Source organism: Vidua chalybeata, chromosome 3, assembly GCF_026979565.1.
Source record: "Vidua chalybeata isolate OUT-0048 chromosome 3, bVidCha1 merged haplotype, whole genome shotgun sequence".
Lineage (NCBI taxonomy): Eukaryota > Metazoa > Chordata > Aves > Passeriformes > Viduidae > Vidua > Vidua chalybeata.
The window spans coordinates 67,575,874-67,597,498 of record NC_071532.1 but is presented as its reverse complement, the minus strand read 5'-3'; the positions used below and the strand labels follow the sequence as shown (position 1 = coordinate 67,597,498).

Genomic DNA, 21,625 nt, shown 5'->3' with positions numbered 1-21,625 from the left:
AGGCAGGTTTTCCTCTTTACACTTTTAGAACACTGCAGGAGCTTGTCCACAAGCAGGCAAACATGGATATTTTGCACACGCAAATGCTATTTGTGGTTTACAGCCCATGCAATAGTTCTTTGGAAGATATAAGCAGGAAAACTCCATATTTAATATGGCCATTCAACAAGACAAAATTAAATGAGATACGTAGTAATATAGATACTCTACTACATTTTGCTTGCTACTGTTTGATTACTATGAAATAGCATTTTCGTAAAATATAATATGAAAAAAAGAAATAGGAACCTTGGCTTGAGAGTGTCCTGCCTCTATCAATCACTATAGCACCAGTGATTTCTTTTTTTTCAGTATTTGGCAGTGCTGAGTCTGATGAGATGCAATAGAATAAAGCACAGATCGGATCAAACTCTGGGTCTGGTTCCAAATCTCGTCTTGTTCGAGCATGTAACTCCATGCTGATGAGGGTAAGGTGCTGGACCTAGCAACAAATAAAGCAAGCATGTTAATCTGTTATGCAGGTTTCTTAAAAAAAATTGAGAGAAGACTTATCAGTGCAAATGTGGACAGTGCAGATATTTATATGGTGGTATTACATTGTAACTACAAGGTTCCACCTGAAAATTAACAGAAGTGATTAACCATGCATCTTTGGATCTCACTTTTTTGCAAATACCACCATCTTAGGAAAAGCTAAGATTCGTCATTAAACACAGCTTTATACTCAGTGATGAAAATTCAATATGTGTTTCTGAGTACTCTATTCTTCTACTAAAAGCAGAAAGTAAGACAAAAACCAGATAATGTTCAACTTCAACAATTGTAAATTCCTGTATATTTATTAGGTATATTTATTCCTTTATATTTATTAGGTTATATATATATAACCTTTGTATATTGAGCTGAATCACATTTCTGAACTGATCAAGAACAAAGAATCACTCTTGGTCTTTCTTCTCCTTTCCCTTCCTCACCCAAGACAAGCACGAAGACTAAGTCTTACAGGAAGGTGGAAGAATACCTAACTTTACCTTCAGGTGCATTAATGAACTTCCACATCATATTGCCAGAGCTTTTTGCTGAATGGTTTGCATTTAGAAAATGCTAAACCCTATATACAGTCAAGTTTTGACTCTGCAGTAAAGACAGAATTATTTAATACTGTTCCAACACTATGTTGCTGCTCTGTTCTCTTGCATAATGTTGCTCATAATGTGGATTAATGCAGAGGTTGGACAGATTATGAGGGAAAAATTAGAAGTATTTCTGTGTACATAGGGTGCTCTGGGGGCAGCCTGATTTCCTCTAGATTTGCATGCTAAATAGCTATGAACATCACTGAGTGAAATTTTGCTATCAAAGCTCCATCTCCATTTTCCTCAGGATCACTGGTTTCTTGTGGCTTCTCCTATGCCCTCTACTCAGTGCAATCCTCCCTATCTCCTCTATAAACTGGCCAACAGCTAATTCCAGGTGTGCAGACTGTCTAGGAGCACATATACACAGACTGCTTGCCCTGTCAGCAGCCAAACACAGCAGTACTGTATTTACATTGCTTCCCTTTCTCCAGCACTTTGATTCCTCTCCTCACACCAAACATTCACCTACATTAAATATATAGAGACCTTCTTTGAGATAGGCACCCTTTAGTTAAATGTAGAAACTGCCCAATAGGTTCAGAAGGTAACAAGTAGAAATACCAGGAGGGCCTTACTGATTGCTGCCAGATGCCTTAAGGAAACAATCCATGAAAATAATGGTCAACTAGTTTTTCAAGTAATATTTTTATGCAAAACTTACTATTTCTTCCTTCTGATTTTTCCCTTATTTTTAAAGAGAGGTTTACCATCTTCTCAACCAAAATACTGCAAAGTCTAGTTCTCTCTATTAAGAGACATGGGACATCAAGCTGAAACTGGTAGATAACTACTTATAAGCTGCAGATATCACACACTGATTAATTTTTAAGTAACTTAAGGACCCAAGAGAAAAAGATTTTTAATTTCAGTATAAAATCGGCTTGAAAAATTATAATTTTATAAAGTGACATGTAAGAGTAATGTTACCTCATGTAAAGATTTTGCTTCCTGCAGGTTTTCCACACTGACTTTAAAACCATAAGTATTATTTAAAGATGGTCCTTCAATCTGTGAAGTCTCTTTCTTAGGAGCATCGAGGGCAGCAAATTGATTCTTATCAGGCAGAGGAAGAAAGGACAGGATAGTGAGAAAACACAGGTTGCTAAACTCATATGTAATATTAAATAATAATATTAAATACAAATTTATCAATGAAAATGCAAATGCTACACTGCAAATTACTAAAAAGTCCCCAACTTTTTACTATCTCCTCATTTCATTTTTCAACATGCAAACAACTGTTGTATCTTTCTGCCTTTTAGGAATAATTTTAATTCATAGCAAAGCAAGAGGCAGTTTGAAATACTTAAAAAACCTCCCAAACAACCAAAAACTCCCAGAACTCAAAAAAAAAAAAAAAAAAAAAGTCTGAGGATACGGATACCAGCAATTCTCTGTTCTCTCTTGAGCAACAATTTGTCAAAAACCCTGTTTCAGTCATTACTTTTTAAGGCACTGAATTAAAGGTACATTAAGTACCTCCTTGAAATAGATGAATACCAGTATACTGAGAAGAAAAAACTACTGGGTCACTCCAGCAATGCACCTAGCCTTCCATTCTGTTCCAAAAGGGAGAGCAGAATCACTGTTTAAGTAAAACAAGTCCAACCTCTTTCTCCTCTGTTGGCACACTACAAACTGCCCTCCTTGTTTTCAGAAAATGCTTAGAACATTGTCTGAAAACTGGTACATGTAGAAACCCATAAATATACACAGGTCTGGGTATTAGTATATAAAAAAGGGAAATCACACCAGAACTTAAAAAGGATGTTGTAACTCAAAGAGCAAAACATCTTTACACGGTGCCTCTTTAGTGTTTCATTAGTATATCACTATCCTAGAGCAGCATCCTCAATCTCCAACTTATGCCCGCTTCCCCCAAATTGATCTCATAAATTTCTTCCTAACTTTGAGTGTGCCCTGATTATACAACATTTGTACCATACCATTTTAAATGTATTTTCAAGATCTTAACAGCAAAGGGCAAAAACAACAAAGAAGAAAGAATGGAAATGTGTATATGCCGCAAAATAAAATACATTTGTACAGAAAATATTAATTTACCTTCATTTGTGTGGTTAGAAGTACTCTTCGCAGACCATCAGTATTACTTCCCCTCTTGTGGCTCAGTTTCTGAGCTTTTGGTTCTGTAAACATAGCAGTGAAAGACTACTTAGCCTCGATAGTATTGTCTAGGCATTAAACAACATGCAAGAAACAAGAGAGGCATTTCATTAACATTACAAGCAAATACATATATAAGCAAATACAGCTTTATTCTTTATCAAATCCAAAGCACAACTACTACAGTTTGGTATTTGGACATTTAGGAACATAAATAAGTTACAAAGCCTCACATCATTATCATTTTGAACACTGCAATGTTACTGGCACTCTACACTGAGATTATTTTTTTTGAAAAATACAAGCAATATAGTCAACAAGATTAAAAAATCCCCCAAATAAGCAATACTTCTGAATTAAGCTTTTAACCAGCACTTCAGAGCTCAGATACTAGAGACTGTTAGGAAGCAAATGGATGTTCCACTTCTAGACTTTTTCAATAGTTCTATAGTTACTTTGATAATAATGCACTGAACTTTTCTTTTAAAAAACTATTTTTAAATATATTTTTGCAGAGATATAATTTTTTTTATTATGTCAAAAGAAATATATTCAGATTTGTGTGTATATTATTAGAACCACTTAATGGATTTACCTGCAGATAAAGGAGTAAAACCAAGAATTTCAGGCATTCCATCTTGGCTTTTTCGGTGCACAATGGGTGTACTATGTAGACAAATTGATTCAGAATTTCTAGGATCTTCATTAACTGGAAATGGGGATGTGTCAAAGGATGTCCTGATATTCTCTTGGGTGCATGGAGAATTTTGTGCACTTCCAACATCATTTCCTTCCACAGAAGACAAAATAATATCCTGATTTTTCCACTCTGTGTCTTCTAAACTAGACTGTTTAGGATCTGGAGATGCCACCTGCTGCCAAGGAGGAAGCACTGGAGAATCTGGTGAACTGTAACTGACATAATAATCTTCCTCCTCCTCCTCTTCCTCCTTATCATGTTCTAGAGCTGAAGTAGTGTGTGTCTTGCTTGTACATGAAGTTTTATTAGAGTCTATGTCATGTTTAGTATTTACAGAAGTTCCTATGGTGCTTATAGACTTATCACAGGTTTCCTTGGTTTGCATTTTTGTATTTTCTGCCAAGGAGGCAGGAGAATTCTTTGTAGGCACTATAGGTCTTTCATCTTCCAGGCTAGACAAATTCAAATCTTTAGCTACTTTTATTACTTCTATAGATTTCTCTTCAGACAATACTGCAGAGCTGAAATTCTCATCTGCCTTTGCCAGCTCAGCAGAATGACTCTTAGGCAATTTCTTGAAATGTTCATACTCTTCTTTGGCATGAAGCCATATCTGAACTTGCTGTTGGCTTGGAGCACACTTGCATGGCATTATGACTATTTTTTTGTCTTCACTAGTTTTATGGCTATTACTTTCTCTTTTATTAACAGTAGAGTGACCATAATGAGGAGGAGATCCTGGTCTAGGACTTTCTGTCATTGCTGAAAATGCAGTCTTCCAGAGTCGCAGACCTTCTAATGAGAAGTCCCCCTCAAACTCGAGGAGGTCATTTGGAAGTCTGGTTTCCACTGTGAGAAGCCGCCCTCCAATCTCTCTGTGAAGAAAAATAGTTTGAATTACCGTTTTACTCCAAACTGCATTGCAGGCAGTCCTCCAGATGATAGAAAAGCAGAGTATTACTAACTAGTTTTCTCACTATGCCATTCCCATGGACAGTATTTTTATTTTACAAACTATGAAGGCACATTCCCACTTACTACAACAATATGCAATAAAAAATCCAAAGTATCATGAAAGAAAATGGGTATTTGGACTGGAAACATAGTAATTTTCAACTTCAAATGGACGTATATCAGATGGGATCTTTCACGTATCTGTGCCATATAACAGCATAAACAGTTACCAGAATAAATTAAATTTAATGTAATCACAATCACATGTAGACAGGAAAGCATTTAATACAGTACCTTGGCTTTTCTGGAGCATCTGAAGGATTGCTGCAAAATGGTTCCTGATAAACTGTTTCTGCGAGATCATGATCCAGTAAAGTTGCCATGATTTCTTCACGACTGGGTGGGGACATGAGAGGCTTAAGAATGTGAGCAGTACGAGGTGTAAAGCTTCCATTTTTTGATTGTGATGGAGAACTGGTTGATCTTGGTGAACTATCTGGAGTTGGAGTTAATGCTTCATTGTTTCTTGAAACATGTAATTCTAAATCCTCAGAAGCTGCATCTAGAAGTTCACCATCAGGTGATGACAATAAGGACGTAAAAGAGGTATTAACTGAATCAAGTGGTTGACAGGGTTCAAAAGTGGTTTCTTTTCTAATGTGGCTTTGAATCCAGTCTGAGCAGGTTGGCTGAGAAAAATTAAGAAATCTCTCTTTATTTACTGTATTTCTATTCAATTTGAATTTTTCATTTAAACAGACTTCAGTCTCTTGGGTACAAGAGGTATCGATAAAACTAGATCTAGCAGCTGAAGAATGAATGGTCTTCCTCCATTGACTATGGCAGTGGTTCTCACTATTATCTAGTGAGGTCTTCTCAAAAAGCTCAGGGCTCAGGGAACCAGACCGTATCCATTTGTTTGTGCTTGAAGAATGTTGCTTTTCTTCCTCAGGTTTTTGGTCGTTATGACATAGAAAGTCACTTTCTGTTGTTTGTCCAGAACCAAGATCCTGAACTGCATCACTCAAGAATTTCTGGGGCAAATTTTGATCTGCTGGGACAAACTGGCTTGCAGAATAAAAACTGCAAAATCCACTTTGCCCTATAGTATTAATATCAAAGTTGTAATTGTGGTCTGGAGATAAACTGTCTTCAAGTGAGTAACAGCTTTCAAAACCAGGGTCTGAAAAAAAAATGGGGCTGTCATTAGATACAGAATGATTAATGCGATTAGTAATAGGCTGGCTTGAAGATTCCATTTTTGCAAGTTTTGCTGTTTTTTCTTTAGGTTTGGTGCTCCTGGGAGAACGAGATTTTCTTGATGATGTGACTGGCCGTGACCTTTTGATGGCTTTATTCTGTTCAAGAGGGCATGGTATGCCCTTGCTCAGCTGTGGTTTATCTGGCAATGGCTCCTGTGCAATACTGGCATTCTGAGCTTTCTGCTGTCTCTTCTGGAGCAACTCTTTCAAAACAGCCAGACCAGACTGTCCTTCACCAAATGCTGATGGGGCCACTATATTCCTGTTTTTATACTGGGAGATGGGTTTTGGTTGCATGGTTGCTTCTGACAGAGGCCTTTGTTTTGTGGTTTCTGGTTTAAAATGTGACATATCCAAAATAAATCCTCTCTGGTTTTGATCGCAATTCAACTGTTTCACTGGACTCTTCAAAGATGTTACAAAACAGGTCTTAGGCAGTTGAAGTGGCCCAGGGTTTTCCTCAGATGGCTTAAGAATAGAAGAACAAGGATCAGAATGCTTGGACGCCTCTGGTAAACAAAAAATCTGCTGTTGATTATTATCTTTACAATGCAAATAGTTAGTAGTATGTAACTGATCAATCTTTGCTGTGTCCAGAGAGTCACGAGTTTCATTTAATTTCCCAGCTGGTGGCAAATATCTGATTTGCAAATTTTTAACCTCTTCTGTTTTTGGAGAAGTCTTATCTTTTGAGATATGAGCATTCTGTGTCATGTGAGTTGAGTGATGAGATGGATCAAATATGTTTTGAATGAGAGCAGAATCCTTCATTCTAAATATAGCACTATGAGTCCTGGACCTTTGAGCACTCATTTTTGGTACTTCCCTTCCAGATGCCACGGGAGTAGATGCAAAAGATGAATGAGGATCTTCCCGTGGAGCAGGCAAACACTGTGCATCTACAGGCTTATCAAGTTCCATCAGTGAGTGAAAACAGCCTGATGAATTACCTTGTGCATCAGCTGAAGGGAGCTGTGCTGACGGCAGATATCCAGCTGAATAGCCAGGAAGAGGACTGTCTTTGAGGCTGTGAAGTGGCTGAGAGCAGACAGAGTTGTAAGAAATCTCATGAGGATCTTGATGCTTCAGCACAAATTTGACTTCTGTAGTAGAGCGACTACTTCCTTTTTCATCTTTAAATACAACACGTTTTCTTGAGGATGCTTTTTCAGCCGTTTTTTGTTTTGTTCTAGGTTTCTTCTTTCCATCATCTGGTGTTTTATCAACCTGATTAATATTTTTCTTTTTCTTGGTAGATACAGTGGGGCTAGCAAATTTCTTTTTACATTTCTTAACCTGAGTTTTTGCTCTACTAGTTTTTCCTACACTAGTATTAACAGTCTTGCTGTTGTAGATATTGGGCCCTCTACTAAATAAAGCTTCTCTGTCCAGATTGGTCAAAATTTCTTCTGCTTTTGGATCAGTGGGAGACCAGCAGCGAGGTGGAGATGTGTTTACTGGGCTTGTGCTTCTCTCAGAAAGAAAACCTAACTTAGACATAACATCACTATAGTTATAGTCACAGTCATCAGCTTCAGCACTGTAGGAAGGTGAAGGAGGAGAAAGAATTGTATGAGTCCTTTTTCTGAAAGATAAAGTTCTTTTAATATTTGTACTACCTGTTTTTTGTGGTTTTCCAGCTTTTTTCTTGGTTGACTTATGTTTTGCTTTCCTTTTGTGACTTTTCTTTGGTGTTAGTGGATAAATAGGATATTTGGTTGCAGGAGAGTCAGGAACTTTTGGCCAAAAGTCCTTTAAAGGTGCAAGCTTTTTATATAAATTCATCTTTTCCTCTGTGAGTACCACTCTTTCCTCACTAGAATCTACTTTACCCAATTTAACAAGCATATTTTTTCTCCCTCTAAATCTATTGATGATAATATATTTAATAATAACAGGTGGCAACTTTTTAGAAAGTTTTCTACGCTTTCGAGACTTCTGAGACCCATCCAAACTTTCAACACTTTCTATTGGTTGAGGTAGATTAATTTTAGAGTTGTGTGTGACGAAGCTCGATTCACTGTCTTCAGTCTCGTAATTTACCTTCCGTTTCGTTCGGAGCGTGTATTTATTCCCACACAGTCCAAATGACTGCTCAGTTTCAAGAGATCCGTCTTCAAACTGGCAGTCAGTGTAATTAGCAGTACTTGTAGGCATTTTGTTTTCAAAAGCCTCAAGAGGAACTTGAACTAAGTCACTAGGTAAAGCACTATCCTTATCAGGAATGTTACCACAAGCATTACCTTGTGTATAGCAGCCTTCCTTCACTGATGCAACATCATTTGCAGTCGCAGGCTCCTGACGATTGATAAAACTGTGCTTCTTTTTACTCAGTTTCAGCCTGGACTGTTTGTTGCCCTGCTGTAATTTATATGTCACGGGAGCTAACTTCTGTGGTCGACTGAGACAATTAGAAAGAACAACACTAGGAAAGAACATATAATGTGCTGCTTGTTGACTGAGGCTTGGCTTTTCCGCCTTGTGCTCCTGAAATTCTTCATACCTAATTTTAAGCTTATTAAGACCACCTTCCTCAGTGTTATTTTCAAGTGAATGTACCACAGTTCGACTGCCTCCTGAACAAGATACCAATTCACAATTTTCTGTAGCTGTTGCTGGAAAAAAGCTATCTATACTTGCACTGCTGGATTTTTCATTTACTTCAGAGGACATTTTACCTTTGGAGTGGCTCATGTCAGAAAAGTTATATAAATTTTTATTCAACATGCTGTCACCAATATGGCGGCCCACATGCAAAAAAGAGACATCCTTTTCAGCCTTTCTAATGCTAATGTACTTCCTACTAGGTATTGGTCTGTTCACTGATGAAATATCATCTTCATAGTCAAAAATATTATTTCCACATGAAGGAACTGGGAGAGTATCTTTCTTGTTACTCTCTTTGTGAGAGTTTTCTGCATGGGTACTATTGCTGAATGGAGTTGGGTACTTGGCTGAGTAAGTGCTTTCTTTTGTAAGAGAATGGACTGAAAGTTCAGGTCTTGTTTCTGTGTTTGGTTGTGAGAGGTCTTCTACAAAATCTTCATTATTCAAAACATGGTTAGAAAGGGCACTTGTGTGTTTACACTGAAAAGTAATTTTAGCAGAAGATGGGGGTTCTAGTGTAGCAGCATCTTTGTGAAAGATTGAGGTCTTTACAGACATTTTGCTTGTTGCAATGATGGACGAGTGAGTTCGAGAACTTTCATTATTCAAAGGATTGTCTGAAATGGAAGAAAAGCAATTTTGTTCTAGTTTTCCTGTAAAAAAATAACCTAAGGCATTAAAAATTTTAATAGTATTTTCCTGAAAGCCTTCCCATCCAAATAAGAAATAAAACTCTTGCAAATCACATTACATTTATCATCATGACAACTAGAGACCCTGACTACATGAGTTCCTTTATCACAATCACATTGTCAGTACATTTGTCTCAGGCACTTGGTCAGTTATTCCTTAATGGCACACTTGCATACAATTGTCAGAGATTTCATGCTGGCTTTCTGAAAGAAGGCTTCACAATCACTTTCAGACGACTATATAAAAACAGACTGATTTCTAGAAAAGTTTGTACCCTGCTTTGTCCCTGAGAAGTATGTATACTCATTGGCTCTGAAAACCAAAAATCTTATTTAGATGACCTTCCCCATGCAGAAAGGTCATTGCACAGAAAGCTAAAGTAGCTAAAGTTTCACAACATGGCAAGGGCTTTGTATGAACTATGCTGTGCACTAAACATAGGGAGTTTCCTGCACTTCTGTATAGCAGAGCAATACAGCACCTATTCAGGTGTTCATGCAAGAAGCTTGCATCAGTTTGTTCGGTTCTGGACTCGTATCCATGCATCAATGTTCCCACATAATCTGAGACCAGCAGGTGCTGTGGTAATTTGTCCTGTGCAGACTCACCACATGGTATCTGATTTTCATCTCTTTCAGTGATACTTTCACCACATGTATTGCAGGATAAGTATGTACAGAGACGTGGTAACAAATTAACAAGCGTGTGCTTGCTCATAACCTTGCTGAACAAGTAGTTTGTCAGACGTTGTACCACTGCAAAGAGGCAGCTACCACAGAGCACCTGGCACACAGAAGTTTGTTCATGCTACATGACCTGGAAGCATGTGCTGCACACTGATGTACTAGACTGGGGACCCTTTGGGTCTTCACTCTCAAAGTCTCAACCAATTTGAGGATCATCTTAGATTCATGCAGCCTTCAGCTTAGCAATTTATTTGCTGCTGGCTGAGAAAAATAAAAGGAAGTCCCAATCTGTTTCTAGTAACATTTTCTAATGCATACACAGAGTCCCTGAGCTGTGAAACACAGCTGGGAGACACTGCCTATTATTCTTTGAAGGTAGGAGTCCACAGAACGAATGAGGATGATTAACTGAAAACTCAGAAATGGGAGTTTGGTGGTGTCAACAAACACCTGGAAAATACCTGGCTATTCAGATATAAAAACTGCAAAAATACTTGTCAGTCACATTATATGGACACAGATTCATGTGTGGATAGGCATTTTCTAATTTAGACGACCTGGACTGAGATCTGTTTTGAATTTACTGTATGTCCTATTATAAGAAATCAATGTAACAGTTGAGAGTAATATGCTTTCTAGCTGACGTGATATTTCACATACTTAAAATACGCTCAAATTTAAACAATTACTTAAGAATCAGTCTCTTTAGCCAGCAGCACCTCTTATTACAACAAATGAGAAAGTATGGCAGATAAGGAAATTAAAATTGTATATCTGACAAAAGCATATCATATTAGCAGTACATCAAATAATTTATTAATCCTACCATTATACCTATAAAAACAAAAGAAAAAGCAAACTATGTTTTAGCCACTGAACACAGAAGAATAGCTGTGGTTATCTATAATCTATCTAGTAAGATCATACAATTCACTTTCTCAACAGAACATTATAATGTGACTTGTAGATTTTCTAATGAAACAAATAATATTATTTATATATTTCTCTAACTTCAAAGTGTGCATTCTGTTGACTAATGTTATTTGATCAAAGACAGCATGTTATAAAGATGGCAAAAGATCTCTACAGATTAATTTTTTTTTTTTACAGATTTTGAAAGGCAGTTCCTTCTGCAGTGAGTTTGCCACAGCATAGTTTTAACTCATGCAATCCCAAATGTGAATATGCTATCTGCAGAATGAAACAGAGGCCCAAACAAAAGCTCACTACAGTTTAGCATGTGTGGCAAATACTTGCAAAGAATCATCTAAATCTACATAGTATAATACATTAATTATTTACAATAATCCTAGGAGGGTAAATGATCCCACAGAATCATTACTTTTAATATCATATTTGTTTTTTTCCAAAGAACTGATTAAACTATGTCCTTTTTTGGATCATTGATACAATACGAAAAACAGATTCTGGTGATTCATAGAGGGCATTGAGATTAAAATACAATTGTTTTTTAAGGAAGATGTTAAGGGCCTGCTTCTGCAATTTGTTGACAACTTTTCCTTCCAATTGAAACAAGGACTGAAAATGGTCAGCACTTTTGAGAACTAGCAATTTGGTGTGAAAATGCACTATGACTCAACTTCCAAAGCTGATTTTCTATTTACTTACCACCATTTTCATCTGCAGTTCCATCTAACTGAGGTATTGAGAGATTAGTTAGGAGCATATTGTTACCGCTCCACTCCATTTCTTCCTCTGAGGATGAATCCTCTTCTGTTGAACTTCGATGCATATTTCTGCCAGCTGACCTGGAGGAAAGTGAAGGAACTAATTGATGCATAATACTTCTATTAGAAAACACCACAAGTCACAGGGAACATGAAACTCAATGGAGTGTGGTGCTATGTCGTTGTGTAATTCATAGGAGCAAAAGGAAACAAACAAAAATTTTGCCACATTTCTCACTGAGAAAGTCAAAATATTATTCAATGTTACTATTTTAAGAGGCAACAGTGGTAGCCAACCATTTTAAACAGCAGGATTCACTAACTTGAGAAGATACAGAGAAAGCATTTCAATGTTTAATTTTAGGTCAATTTTACTGCAATTTAATTTCATTGCTTCAAAGTGCTTGAAATTTGAAGACTAAACCAACTATGCAAAATTACTTGAGTTTAGCTGTTAGCTGTTTACTTTTTTGTGGGTGTTTTTTTTGGTGTTTTTTTTTTTTTTTTTTTTTTTTTTTTTTTTTTTTTTTTTTTTGCTAAGAAGTCTTTACTGTATTATAACAATTATCTCTCTTGGCAGGCTTAACTAAATCATGACCAACAAAACCATGCTTCATTCCACCTCTCACTGACTATTCTGAAGCAGCTGTTGTTAATACTTAAGCTGCTTTTACTAAGTTAACTGCTCTACACTGCCATAAATACACTGGGAAAAAAAAAGAAGCAAATCTACAAAGAAAAGCTTCTATGAATTTTCTGTGCTTGCTTTACATGGGCATAGGGGAAGGAAGAATATTATAGAATATCATAGAAAACCACAAAGAACAAATCCTCCAGTATATTATAACGCTACAACCACTTAGGAATTTGATTTCTTCTTTAAATTAAAGTGTGAGATGGACAAAACTCTGACCAGAAATAAGCTGTTCTGTGGCTACACGAAAGAAATCTAGATACATATTAAAGAACTGAAGTTTGGGGTTTTTTTTAATGTGTTTGTTGTTTGTTTAAGTTCGTGTAATACCTTAAAAACTATAAACACAAATGTTTTGAATTTACTGGAAGGAAAACCCACAATAACCTAAATAAAGTTTACTTTTGTAGAACTCTTTTATGACTGGAGTTAGACCAGCATGAATCATGTGTATGGTACCACCTCAGACATCTGAATGTCAGCACAGCACTAATTTAAATCAGGACAGATTTGTTAGCTCAGAAACAACAGGCTCAAAGGTAACCACATCATTTCCACTCAGGTCTAGAAGTATGACTTGGAGAATCAAGTAACAAGCACAGCTAGGTACAGTCTCCATGATCTAAGTGAGCTTAGCTGTCCCTCTTCTATGTTCCCAAAACATGGAAAAGCCTAGCACAAAGCAATCAGCTTGATATGTAAATTAATATCAAACTGGGGATGCTCCTTCCAACCTGAATTATGCTGTAATCCCAGGTAAATCTTTATCAACTTTAGTAAACCAAATCAGACTGGAGATGACTTCTGCAGGTAACTTGGATTTCTCCTCATTCAAGCCCATCAGTTTGGATTCCAGGATAATTTTGTAACACACATGATACCACCATACATGAACTAGTCCAGGTCTTGGTGGGCTTTTTTCTCCTGATGGGCTTTTTTCTCCGGTTAATACAAATCAAACCCAAGCTATTTAATTCATTCAATAGGGTGTGGTTACTCCTCATTAGCTCAATAGATTTTCTGAGATAATGTAAGACTGGTAAACACTCACTAACAAAAAAAACCATCCTTAGTATGGATATGCAATGATGCATTAGGAAGCCACACAGATGGAATGAGCTGGAGCAGAGTAAAGTCAGATCTATCATCAGACTCAAACTGATTCTTCATCAGAATCATGCAGGGGGAAAAGATACCCATGGCTTGTGTCTGAAATCAGTCCAAATTCTGTAGAGATCTCGGTGCAACAGAACTTGTAATTCCCTCTGAACACAAGTTCACTCCCTGTGGAAGCATATGGTATGTACATTTTCCCTAGTGTTTTCTCTCTGGGATTAAGGTGTGGGCATATGTGAGTAAGATATTAGTGAGACAGCTCATCAAGTCTCTTGAGTTTTTAAATAGGATTCTTTACTGCATGAAAGCAGTTAATTGCTTCAGGATCCTACCTGACTCCTGAAGTTGTACAGTCAAGCCTATACAGAACTGTGCCTGAGCTAATGAATTCTGCAAGACACAGATTTTCACAGTAACTACCACTAAACTGAAGTTTGATGTTAAGTGTTTTGGATGGAAATTTCAACTTTTCAGACTACTGGAGGGAAAAAAAAACATAGAAAATCAAAGGTCATATAGGAAAACCAGCTTTAGAGATCAATTATCTCTAGAACTAGGAGACTAATGAACTAACTTCTGGTTCTCTTACAACTTTAATGTGCCTTTGGGAAATAAAAGAAGCATTTCTATACCTCTCTGGTTCTCTGAAACATAGTAGGGTTACAATTTCTCATGTAGGAAAAAACCCCAAATATAAAAATGCTGTCTGTGAAGTTCTCATACTTCAAACAGAATTATAAATATCAGAAGGTGTGCCGAAAGCAGGGGTCAAGAGAAACTGGATATAGCTGCTTTCAATGCCTGTCAGTGCAGACTGTACAAAAGGTCATTAGAACCTGAGAAGGTGCTCCAAGAATCTTGGCCTTAAATATATTGAAGTTGCTGACCTTTAGCAGTCAAGCAGAGTGAGCAACATTCATGTTTTGATTTAAGCTTTGAACATGGAAACAAATGGATGTTTCTTCCTCAGGTTGCTTGGTTAATCTTCATATGAATACTTCTTAAATATTGACTTTAGTAAAAGATGTACAAGATACACCTTAACATTTGTATCATATCCAAGGTAGGACCTTACAAGCAAGTTACTACTAAAGGTTTTCTTGTATTTGGACTTGTAGAACAAAAAGTCTACTTAATTATTCCTCAAAGAGCAAACTAGAAACTTATGTTTGGCCAAACTTATACACTTAGTCTTTATTTCCAGATAACACTGATGAGTCACATCATCATCAAAACAACATGCATTCCATCCCAAGATCTGCACATATTTTCCATGTTGTTAACAGAGACCTCTCTACATGTCATTGGACTCATAGCATACTTGAAAACATGGTGGGAGGACGGAAAGATCTGTCAGGAAAAAAGACATATTAATAAAAGAAAATATATACCTCCTTTTTTGCCCAGGCTCTTCCATGCCACTGTCCCACCTCTGGGACATTAGTAAGCTAAGTTCCATTTCTTCTTTCTCACACTGTGGCTCATTTTCTTCATCATCACTGTTCTGAGAAGTTCTCCAGCTTCCAAGAGAACGATGGTGAGAGAGTGTTTTTTGATGTCCCATCTGATATCCATCATTCTCCAGTCCAGCCAACAGATCAATCATGGCCTCATCAGCACTACTGCCCACTGCAGAAAAAGCCCATACAATTAGAATCTATATTTTGCTCTACCTGTAAATGACTAGTTACAGTCTACCAGTAAAAACAAAACCAAACCAACAAACAAAAAGCCCCTCACCATTTTAAAATTTACTAGTTTTTTACTGTCTAAGGCAAGGCATACTACAGAAATAAAGCTCTTTTCAGATCTTGTTACTTCAGATTTTATGCTTTATCTTTTCTAGCTCTGTATCTAAAACTTTGACAGCTTTCTTTCTGCCCTACTCTTCTGATTGTACCAGATTCAGTGGACGCATTTCTCTCTCTCCACCCTCCTATTACTTCCTCATACTCAGTAAAGCTTCACTCTCCCCTTTAATTTCAGCTTGAGTGCCAGCTTCTGAAGCATCACTGCCTTCTCTTGCTCAACAGCTGCACTAGCTTTGAGCACTTTTTTCTGTATCACTTGAGGACTTTCAGTCACTACATCTTGTGAAAAGGGATGCTGACTTTGACCAACTACTCTTCCTTCTGTTCTTAAATATAATGCTCAACTTTGGCTCCCTTTTCATGTCACTATAAGCTGTTCTATTCCAAGGTTTCTCTAAACACTGAAAGTTTACCTGATTTCACTCCTCTCTTAAATTTTCTATTTCTTTTATTTGACCCAAGCTTACAGTAATTTATGCATGTCCCTTCTCTCTCTTTTTTTTTTTTTCCTTAAAAATCCTTCCAGGTCACAATTTTTTCTCACTCTCTTCCTACTTACCTATCATCTGACCTCATAACCAATTTATGACCTCCAGTCTACCAGGCATCTGTTACTTCTCTCTCCTTCTCTGGTTGAAGAACTACAATCTCTCATTTCTTTCCTTGGGAAGCATCATATGATTACAATGATCTTGAGAATTATATAAAACAGATCTCAACATTGGTGAAAAAGGCATTTTTTATATTTTGCAAAGGCTTCACAAGATACCATACAACTCTTTACAACAGAAACCATCCCCTTTTCCAGAGTTTTTGAATTAACCCACTTTCAATTATACTTTCTGTTCTTGGCTCCTTTGCCCTTTGTAAGGCTCATCATTAAACTCCAACCTCTACTTCATGTTAATATGAGCCTTGGGGTGTAATTCACACTGAATAGCAGAAGTCATGTGGTTCACAGTCCCTGTGGCACTACAACTCTACTAGAGGAATAGTGAACACTGGTGCAGGCTATGAGAGCATAAGAGACCCAAATATGCAGCATGTTACTCATAGTCACATAAGACATCAGGAATCAGCATGACAAGAAGGGAGGAGAGAAAGAAAGAGGAAAAAAAGTAATATAATCTCAATTTGATTACCTAGTCAATGGAAAAAAAAAGACCATTTCAACACTTCAATTTGATTGAGCAATTCAAAGGTACAGTCATAAGGCATACCCTACATATTATTTTAGCCATTTTTTATCCTCTCAGGTCAGTTTGTTTGCCAGCTCCCAAGGAATTTCTTATAGTTTTTTAAATAAATCCAAATCCTTGCTTATAAAACTTCTATAATCAAAATCTTACCTATTCTCTGCAAAATAAAACAGCACTACACTCTTAATCTAACCTCATCTACTCCTCCTTTCTTAGCAAGAACAGATTTCAAGGTTGTATATTGCATTACCCACAGACATATACTGTTGCCAAAGCACATATTCATACCCTATAGGTATCAAAAGAAATGGAGACTACTATGGGTTTTAAATACTCCTCCCTGCCCCACACTGTGTGGTTCACATTAACATTATACATTACCAAAGAGCATACATAGAAATATACCATGAACTATGTGCTTTTCATCTCCTTTATAGTATTTGAACTATTTCTACCTCATAGTTTTTCATACAAGTTCTTTTCTTGCTTATTTTATGGTTGTTTCCCCCTCATGCCTCGCAATTTTACTGTCATGGTTTTTCTCCTCCTCTTAAATATTTTGCTTCTTGTTTCTTTGCCTTCAACCATTCTTTGTATCTAAAACGACTGGGAAACACTCTGCTGCAACTTGCCTCTCATTATCAACCTACTATTGCCCAGTATCTCCAGACAGCTGAGCCTCTGAAGACAGATCACATGCATGTTTTCTACCTTAACTGTATGAAAGATGCAGTCAGTAACTGCAAAGAGTATCATGGACAGACAGTCAATATCATCTTCGCTCTGACAGTTTTAGCCTTATAGCCCTAGGAGCATAAGGAAGATCAATACCCACAAGAGACTGCATTGAGCTGACCTGGCAAGAGGACAGGCCTTACTGAACCAAACACAGCAGCCTCTACAAATACAGTCCTGGTGACATTTCTTAGAAAACATAAGGGATGTTTTGGTGGTGGTAGGGTATATGTCTGGGTGTGTGAAGTCTCAACCTGTTTGAAAAACTCCTTGAGATAAATTACTTACTTTCTTTCATGATGGGTAGCCTAAGCGTGCACAAGGCTGTGGAACAATAAAATAGTCTGGAAGAAAAGACATTCCAGTCATACTCACTAAAAACTGTAGTCTGATTCAGTTTTTGAGACAAAGGCTGAAAGCTCTGACTGTTCTCCACAATGTTTAAAATTGCTTCTTCATTAATAAGTGCTTCCTCTTCTTTATCAGTATGCATGCTCTTGGAGTCTTTAAAAGAAAAAAAAAGAAAAGAAAGCATAAAACTTCAGAGTCAGAGACATCAATACATTATGAAAGCAAGCCACTTCAGAATGGATTTTTCCATTTTTCCATTCCAAGTATATTTCCATTATTTGCTGTAGCAATTTTAAAAAGGTTTACTCTAACAATAACAAAAACCGGAACTACTCTTTGGTTTTTCATAACTAGCAGTCACAACTTCCTTGGCTTACTTCTGTTAATAGTATGAACAGCCAAACCATGACATAGATTTATGCCTAAACAATTAGGATATTAAAAAACTCACCTTTGCTCATCTGTTTATCGTCATGCACTTCTACTGTATTAGCTGGTGTACACGGAAAGGCTTCAGGAGAAAGTACCTCAGAATGCAGTGTTAGCTCAGCAGAGAACTCCTCTGATCCATTACTGTAGTCCAATGATCCTGACAACGTTCTAGTTAATTGAAAAGCAAGTTTTAAATGCATATTTAAGGTTTGCATAGAATATTATATTTTATGACAAATGGCTAAACACTTACACAGAGAAGTCATTTTGCTTGAGAATTTCTTTAAGTCTCTTCTGAAAAAATTTTTCACTCTCTGTTGCTGGCACAAATCCACGGTCTTTAAAATTTGAAAAATATTTGTTATTCAGTTTTACTTTGACCTCTCAATACAGAGAGCAGCTAAAATTACTGATTTTATTAGAAAAAGGCTGAAAGTTGAAGTGCCTGCTACTTTTCAGTGCCAAATCCGAGGGCAGACTTTCCAAGTGTATTAAAAAAACTTTAAAATACTACACATACTCCCAACTGATCTCATTTGCAACTGTATCAACAGCATTTACAAATCACGATGCAATTACCCCAAGGTGAGCACCCAAGAAAAATCAGTGACCATTTTTGAGAAGTCTGGCTTATGCAGCCTCAATAACATTACACAGAAACATAGGAAAAAAGTCAATCAGAAAGTAGTCCGCCTTAGCCAGGAACCTGCCTCTTTTCTTCTTTCAATCCTCTGTCTTACTTGCCAAATATCATTCATATTTTAAAAGAAATATGGCCTAGGTTCTATGGAGAATAGCCTGTTCACTATGCAATTACATTGCAGAGCAGAGTCTTCCCCATGTAATGAATTTTACATAAAAACGGGGACATAAAGACAGGGATTTGTCTATCCTATTAGAATTTTAATCTAGTATCACCTTAGCTATAATTTTGCAGAAATTCAATGAGACTGCCCTTGTGCATAAACTACAATGGAAAGCTTCAAAATAAAGAGATTTAGTTTTGTTGGTATTTAAATGCTTTCCATCACAAAGCATACAGTCTTAACTACCACTATCATTCATTCTGTCTAGAATGTTTTGTAGAGAGCTGAATCATGATGTTGTTAGGCAAGGTTACATCATCTTGCTTTCAAAACTGGAAAACACATACTGGACCATCAGTAAGCCTGGAAGTAAAAAAAAACCAGTACATCTAAAAATCCCCCAAACATGATACATCAATTTAAATTCTGTCCTCTTGCTTGCTTCTCATTCAAAGTTTTGGATTAACAGTTGCACAATTGGATTTTTTTTTTTTTTTACCTTGTGACTCAGGTGGCTTAATCTGAGAAGATTCACATTTCTGCCTCCGTCGCTGCTTTTCATCCTCCCATATAGCTTGCAAACCAGGGTTCCTGCCAATCTGGGCTGAAATATGAATTATACATTAAGGGAAATCTGCCAAAATGACAAAGCATTCTTTCTCCAAACTGGATTCTGACACTTTTCTTCATCTCTTTGTCATTCTAGTCTGTTATTTTTTAACTGCCATTCCTGCCTTACTCTAGGATTTGGTATTATGTAAAAGTTAAGGGGTAACTTCATTTGCTTCCAGATCTCCTATTTGTGATCTAGATCTTTGACTTTTTCTTGTCTTCCCACCAAGTACTGTATATATGTATATATAAGTGTATGTATATATATATGCACACATGATGTTGTAGGTATTTCCATTAGTATTTTTCCTATAGGTCTGAAACCTTCTATTATGCATTAACAAAAATCTCTTTATATTGCTTTGATAAGACACTATTTTTATAACCTCTTTTCTTTTAGAGTTAATTTTTTTTAAACTTTATAAATTTGGAGATCAATGATTCACTAACATTGAAATATGGATTATGATTTAACTAAGATGAGCTTTAGAAGAAGAGTGAACTATGACAGCATGGTTTCTGTTCTAAAACCATTTTACATTGAAAGTTATTAACACTTCACCTTCAATATCGAGTTGATTCAAAATGTCAGCAGCTACTGCATCCACCTCCAATTCACAGGTACTTTGTGGCTCAACACCTTTCAACATTAAAGAGCTGTGACAACATAAATACCACAGATTAATTTTATCAATACACTGAGTTTGAAACATGCATCATCATTGTTTTTTCACTGGACTAATATCTAAAGTTATTTAGAGAAAACAGGAGTAACTAACTGAATACAGAATTATCCGTTCCCATCCTCACCTGCAAGTCCTTAAACTAATGACCATATTCAAATCTAATTAGATAAGAAATCTGTACCTTCAACTTAAAGGGTTTAGTTTTTTCTTTTCTGAGGAGAAGAGAAAGAGCTGGTAGATAACTCTGACTACTAAGCAATTACAATAACGTTCTTCTCCTCAAATACAAGATGAAATGTTCTATAGAACTCAGCCAATAGGACTAGGTATGTAGGCAGGATCATGCACCCAGAAAACACAGTGACAAGAATTTTTCTTTCTCATTCACAGTTCAGAAAAATGCAGAGCACTTTCACATTTACAATTAATTTTTCTAGAGCTTTTTCTTTATTTAGCCTGGTGAATAAGAAAGGGAATATTAACAACCCAAACACATGCTGAACTAAGGATAGCTGGCTTGATGAAGATTTGAAATACTAGAAACAGATTCAAGATTGCTGTACAATTATCTGATCACCTTCCTGCTGTGCCTTTTCAGATCTGCAAATGTCAGTGACATTCCACCTGTTGCTGTCAGTGAACAAATTTTAAGGAGTCCATGAAGGAAGGTAACAAACTGTTGTAAAAGTCTATTTACCCTTTAAAATCTTTTAGGGCAACACTGAAAATCCACTCCAAGCTCTTCAACTTTCAAGTAGGGCTTATAGCAATAGGACAATAGGTAATAGTTTTAAACTGAGAGTAAATTTAGACTAGACATAAGGAGGGTGATGATGAGGATGATGTATTATAAGGGTGATGAAATGCTGGAACAGGCTGTCAGAGGAGGTGGGAGAAGTCCCATCTCTGGAAACATTCAGTGTCAGGTTACAGGGCTCTAAGAAACCTAATGTAATTCAAGGTGTTCCTTCAGGTGTTCACTGCAGGAGGGCTGGACTAGATGACATTTAATGATGATTGTATGCACACTTCTAAAGACAATCCACTGCCATCACATCCCTCTGTTCCCAGTCATACCATCAGCTAGGAAAAAAGCCCACAATATGCTCAAAATGCCTACTTTTCATGTTACACACTTTGGATGTTCACTCATCAAAGGATTCAAACAGAGCTTTGCCTGCACAGGGGGCAACAGGAACTGGAGGCAAGCTGAAATTTGTATTTTGATCCCACAGTAACAAACAACTGCAAGAGTACTGGGAAACAAGACTGAGGGAAGAGGCTGCAAGAACTGTTAGCTCCCTTTACAAAATCAAAACACTTCTGGGAA

At 36.8% G+C, this 21,625-nt stretch overlaps 1 protein-coding gene across 1 annotated transcript in view; it reads right to left on the bottom strand.

Annotated features, from left to right (window-relative positions):
* Positions 1–21,625, bottom strand: part of REV3L (REV3 like, DNA directed polymerase zeta catalytic subunit) — a 115,060-nt gene that overhangs the window by 36,452 nt on the left and 56,983 nt on the right. The window contains exons 6-17 of the mRNA XM_053938560.1: positions 20,172–20,266; positions 19,497–19,601; positions 18,445–18,529; positions 18,211–18,359; positions 17,784–17,912; positions 15,055–15,292; positions 11,795–11,934; positions 5,212–9,403; positions 3,859–4,838; positions 3,204–3,286; positions 2,067–2,192; positions 289–481 (exon numbers count right to left, since the gene is read on the bottom strand). Of these exons, the coding sequence (XP_053794535.1) occupies positions 289–481; positions 2,067–2,192; positions 3,204–3,286; positions 3,859–4,838; positions 5,212–9,403; positions 11,795–11,934; positions 15,055–15,292; positions 17,784–17,912; positions 18,211–18,359; positions 18,445–18,529; positions 19,497–19,601; positions 20,172–20,266 (6,515 nt within the window). The remainder of the gene's footprint in view (positions 1–288; positions 482–2,066; positions 2,193–3,203; positions 3,287–3,858; positions 4,839–5,211; positions 9,404–11,794; positions 11,935–15,054; positions 15,293–17,783; positions 17,913–18,210; positions 18,360–18,444; positions 18,530–19,496; positions 19,602–20,171; positions 20,267–21,625) is intronic.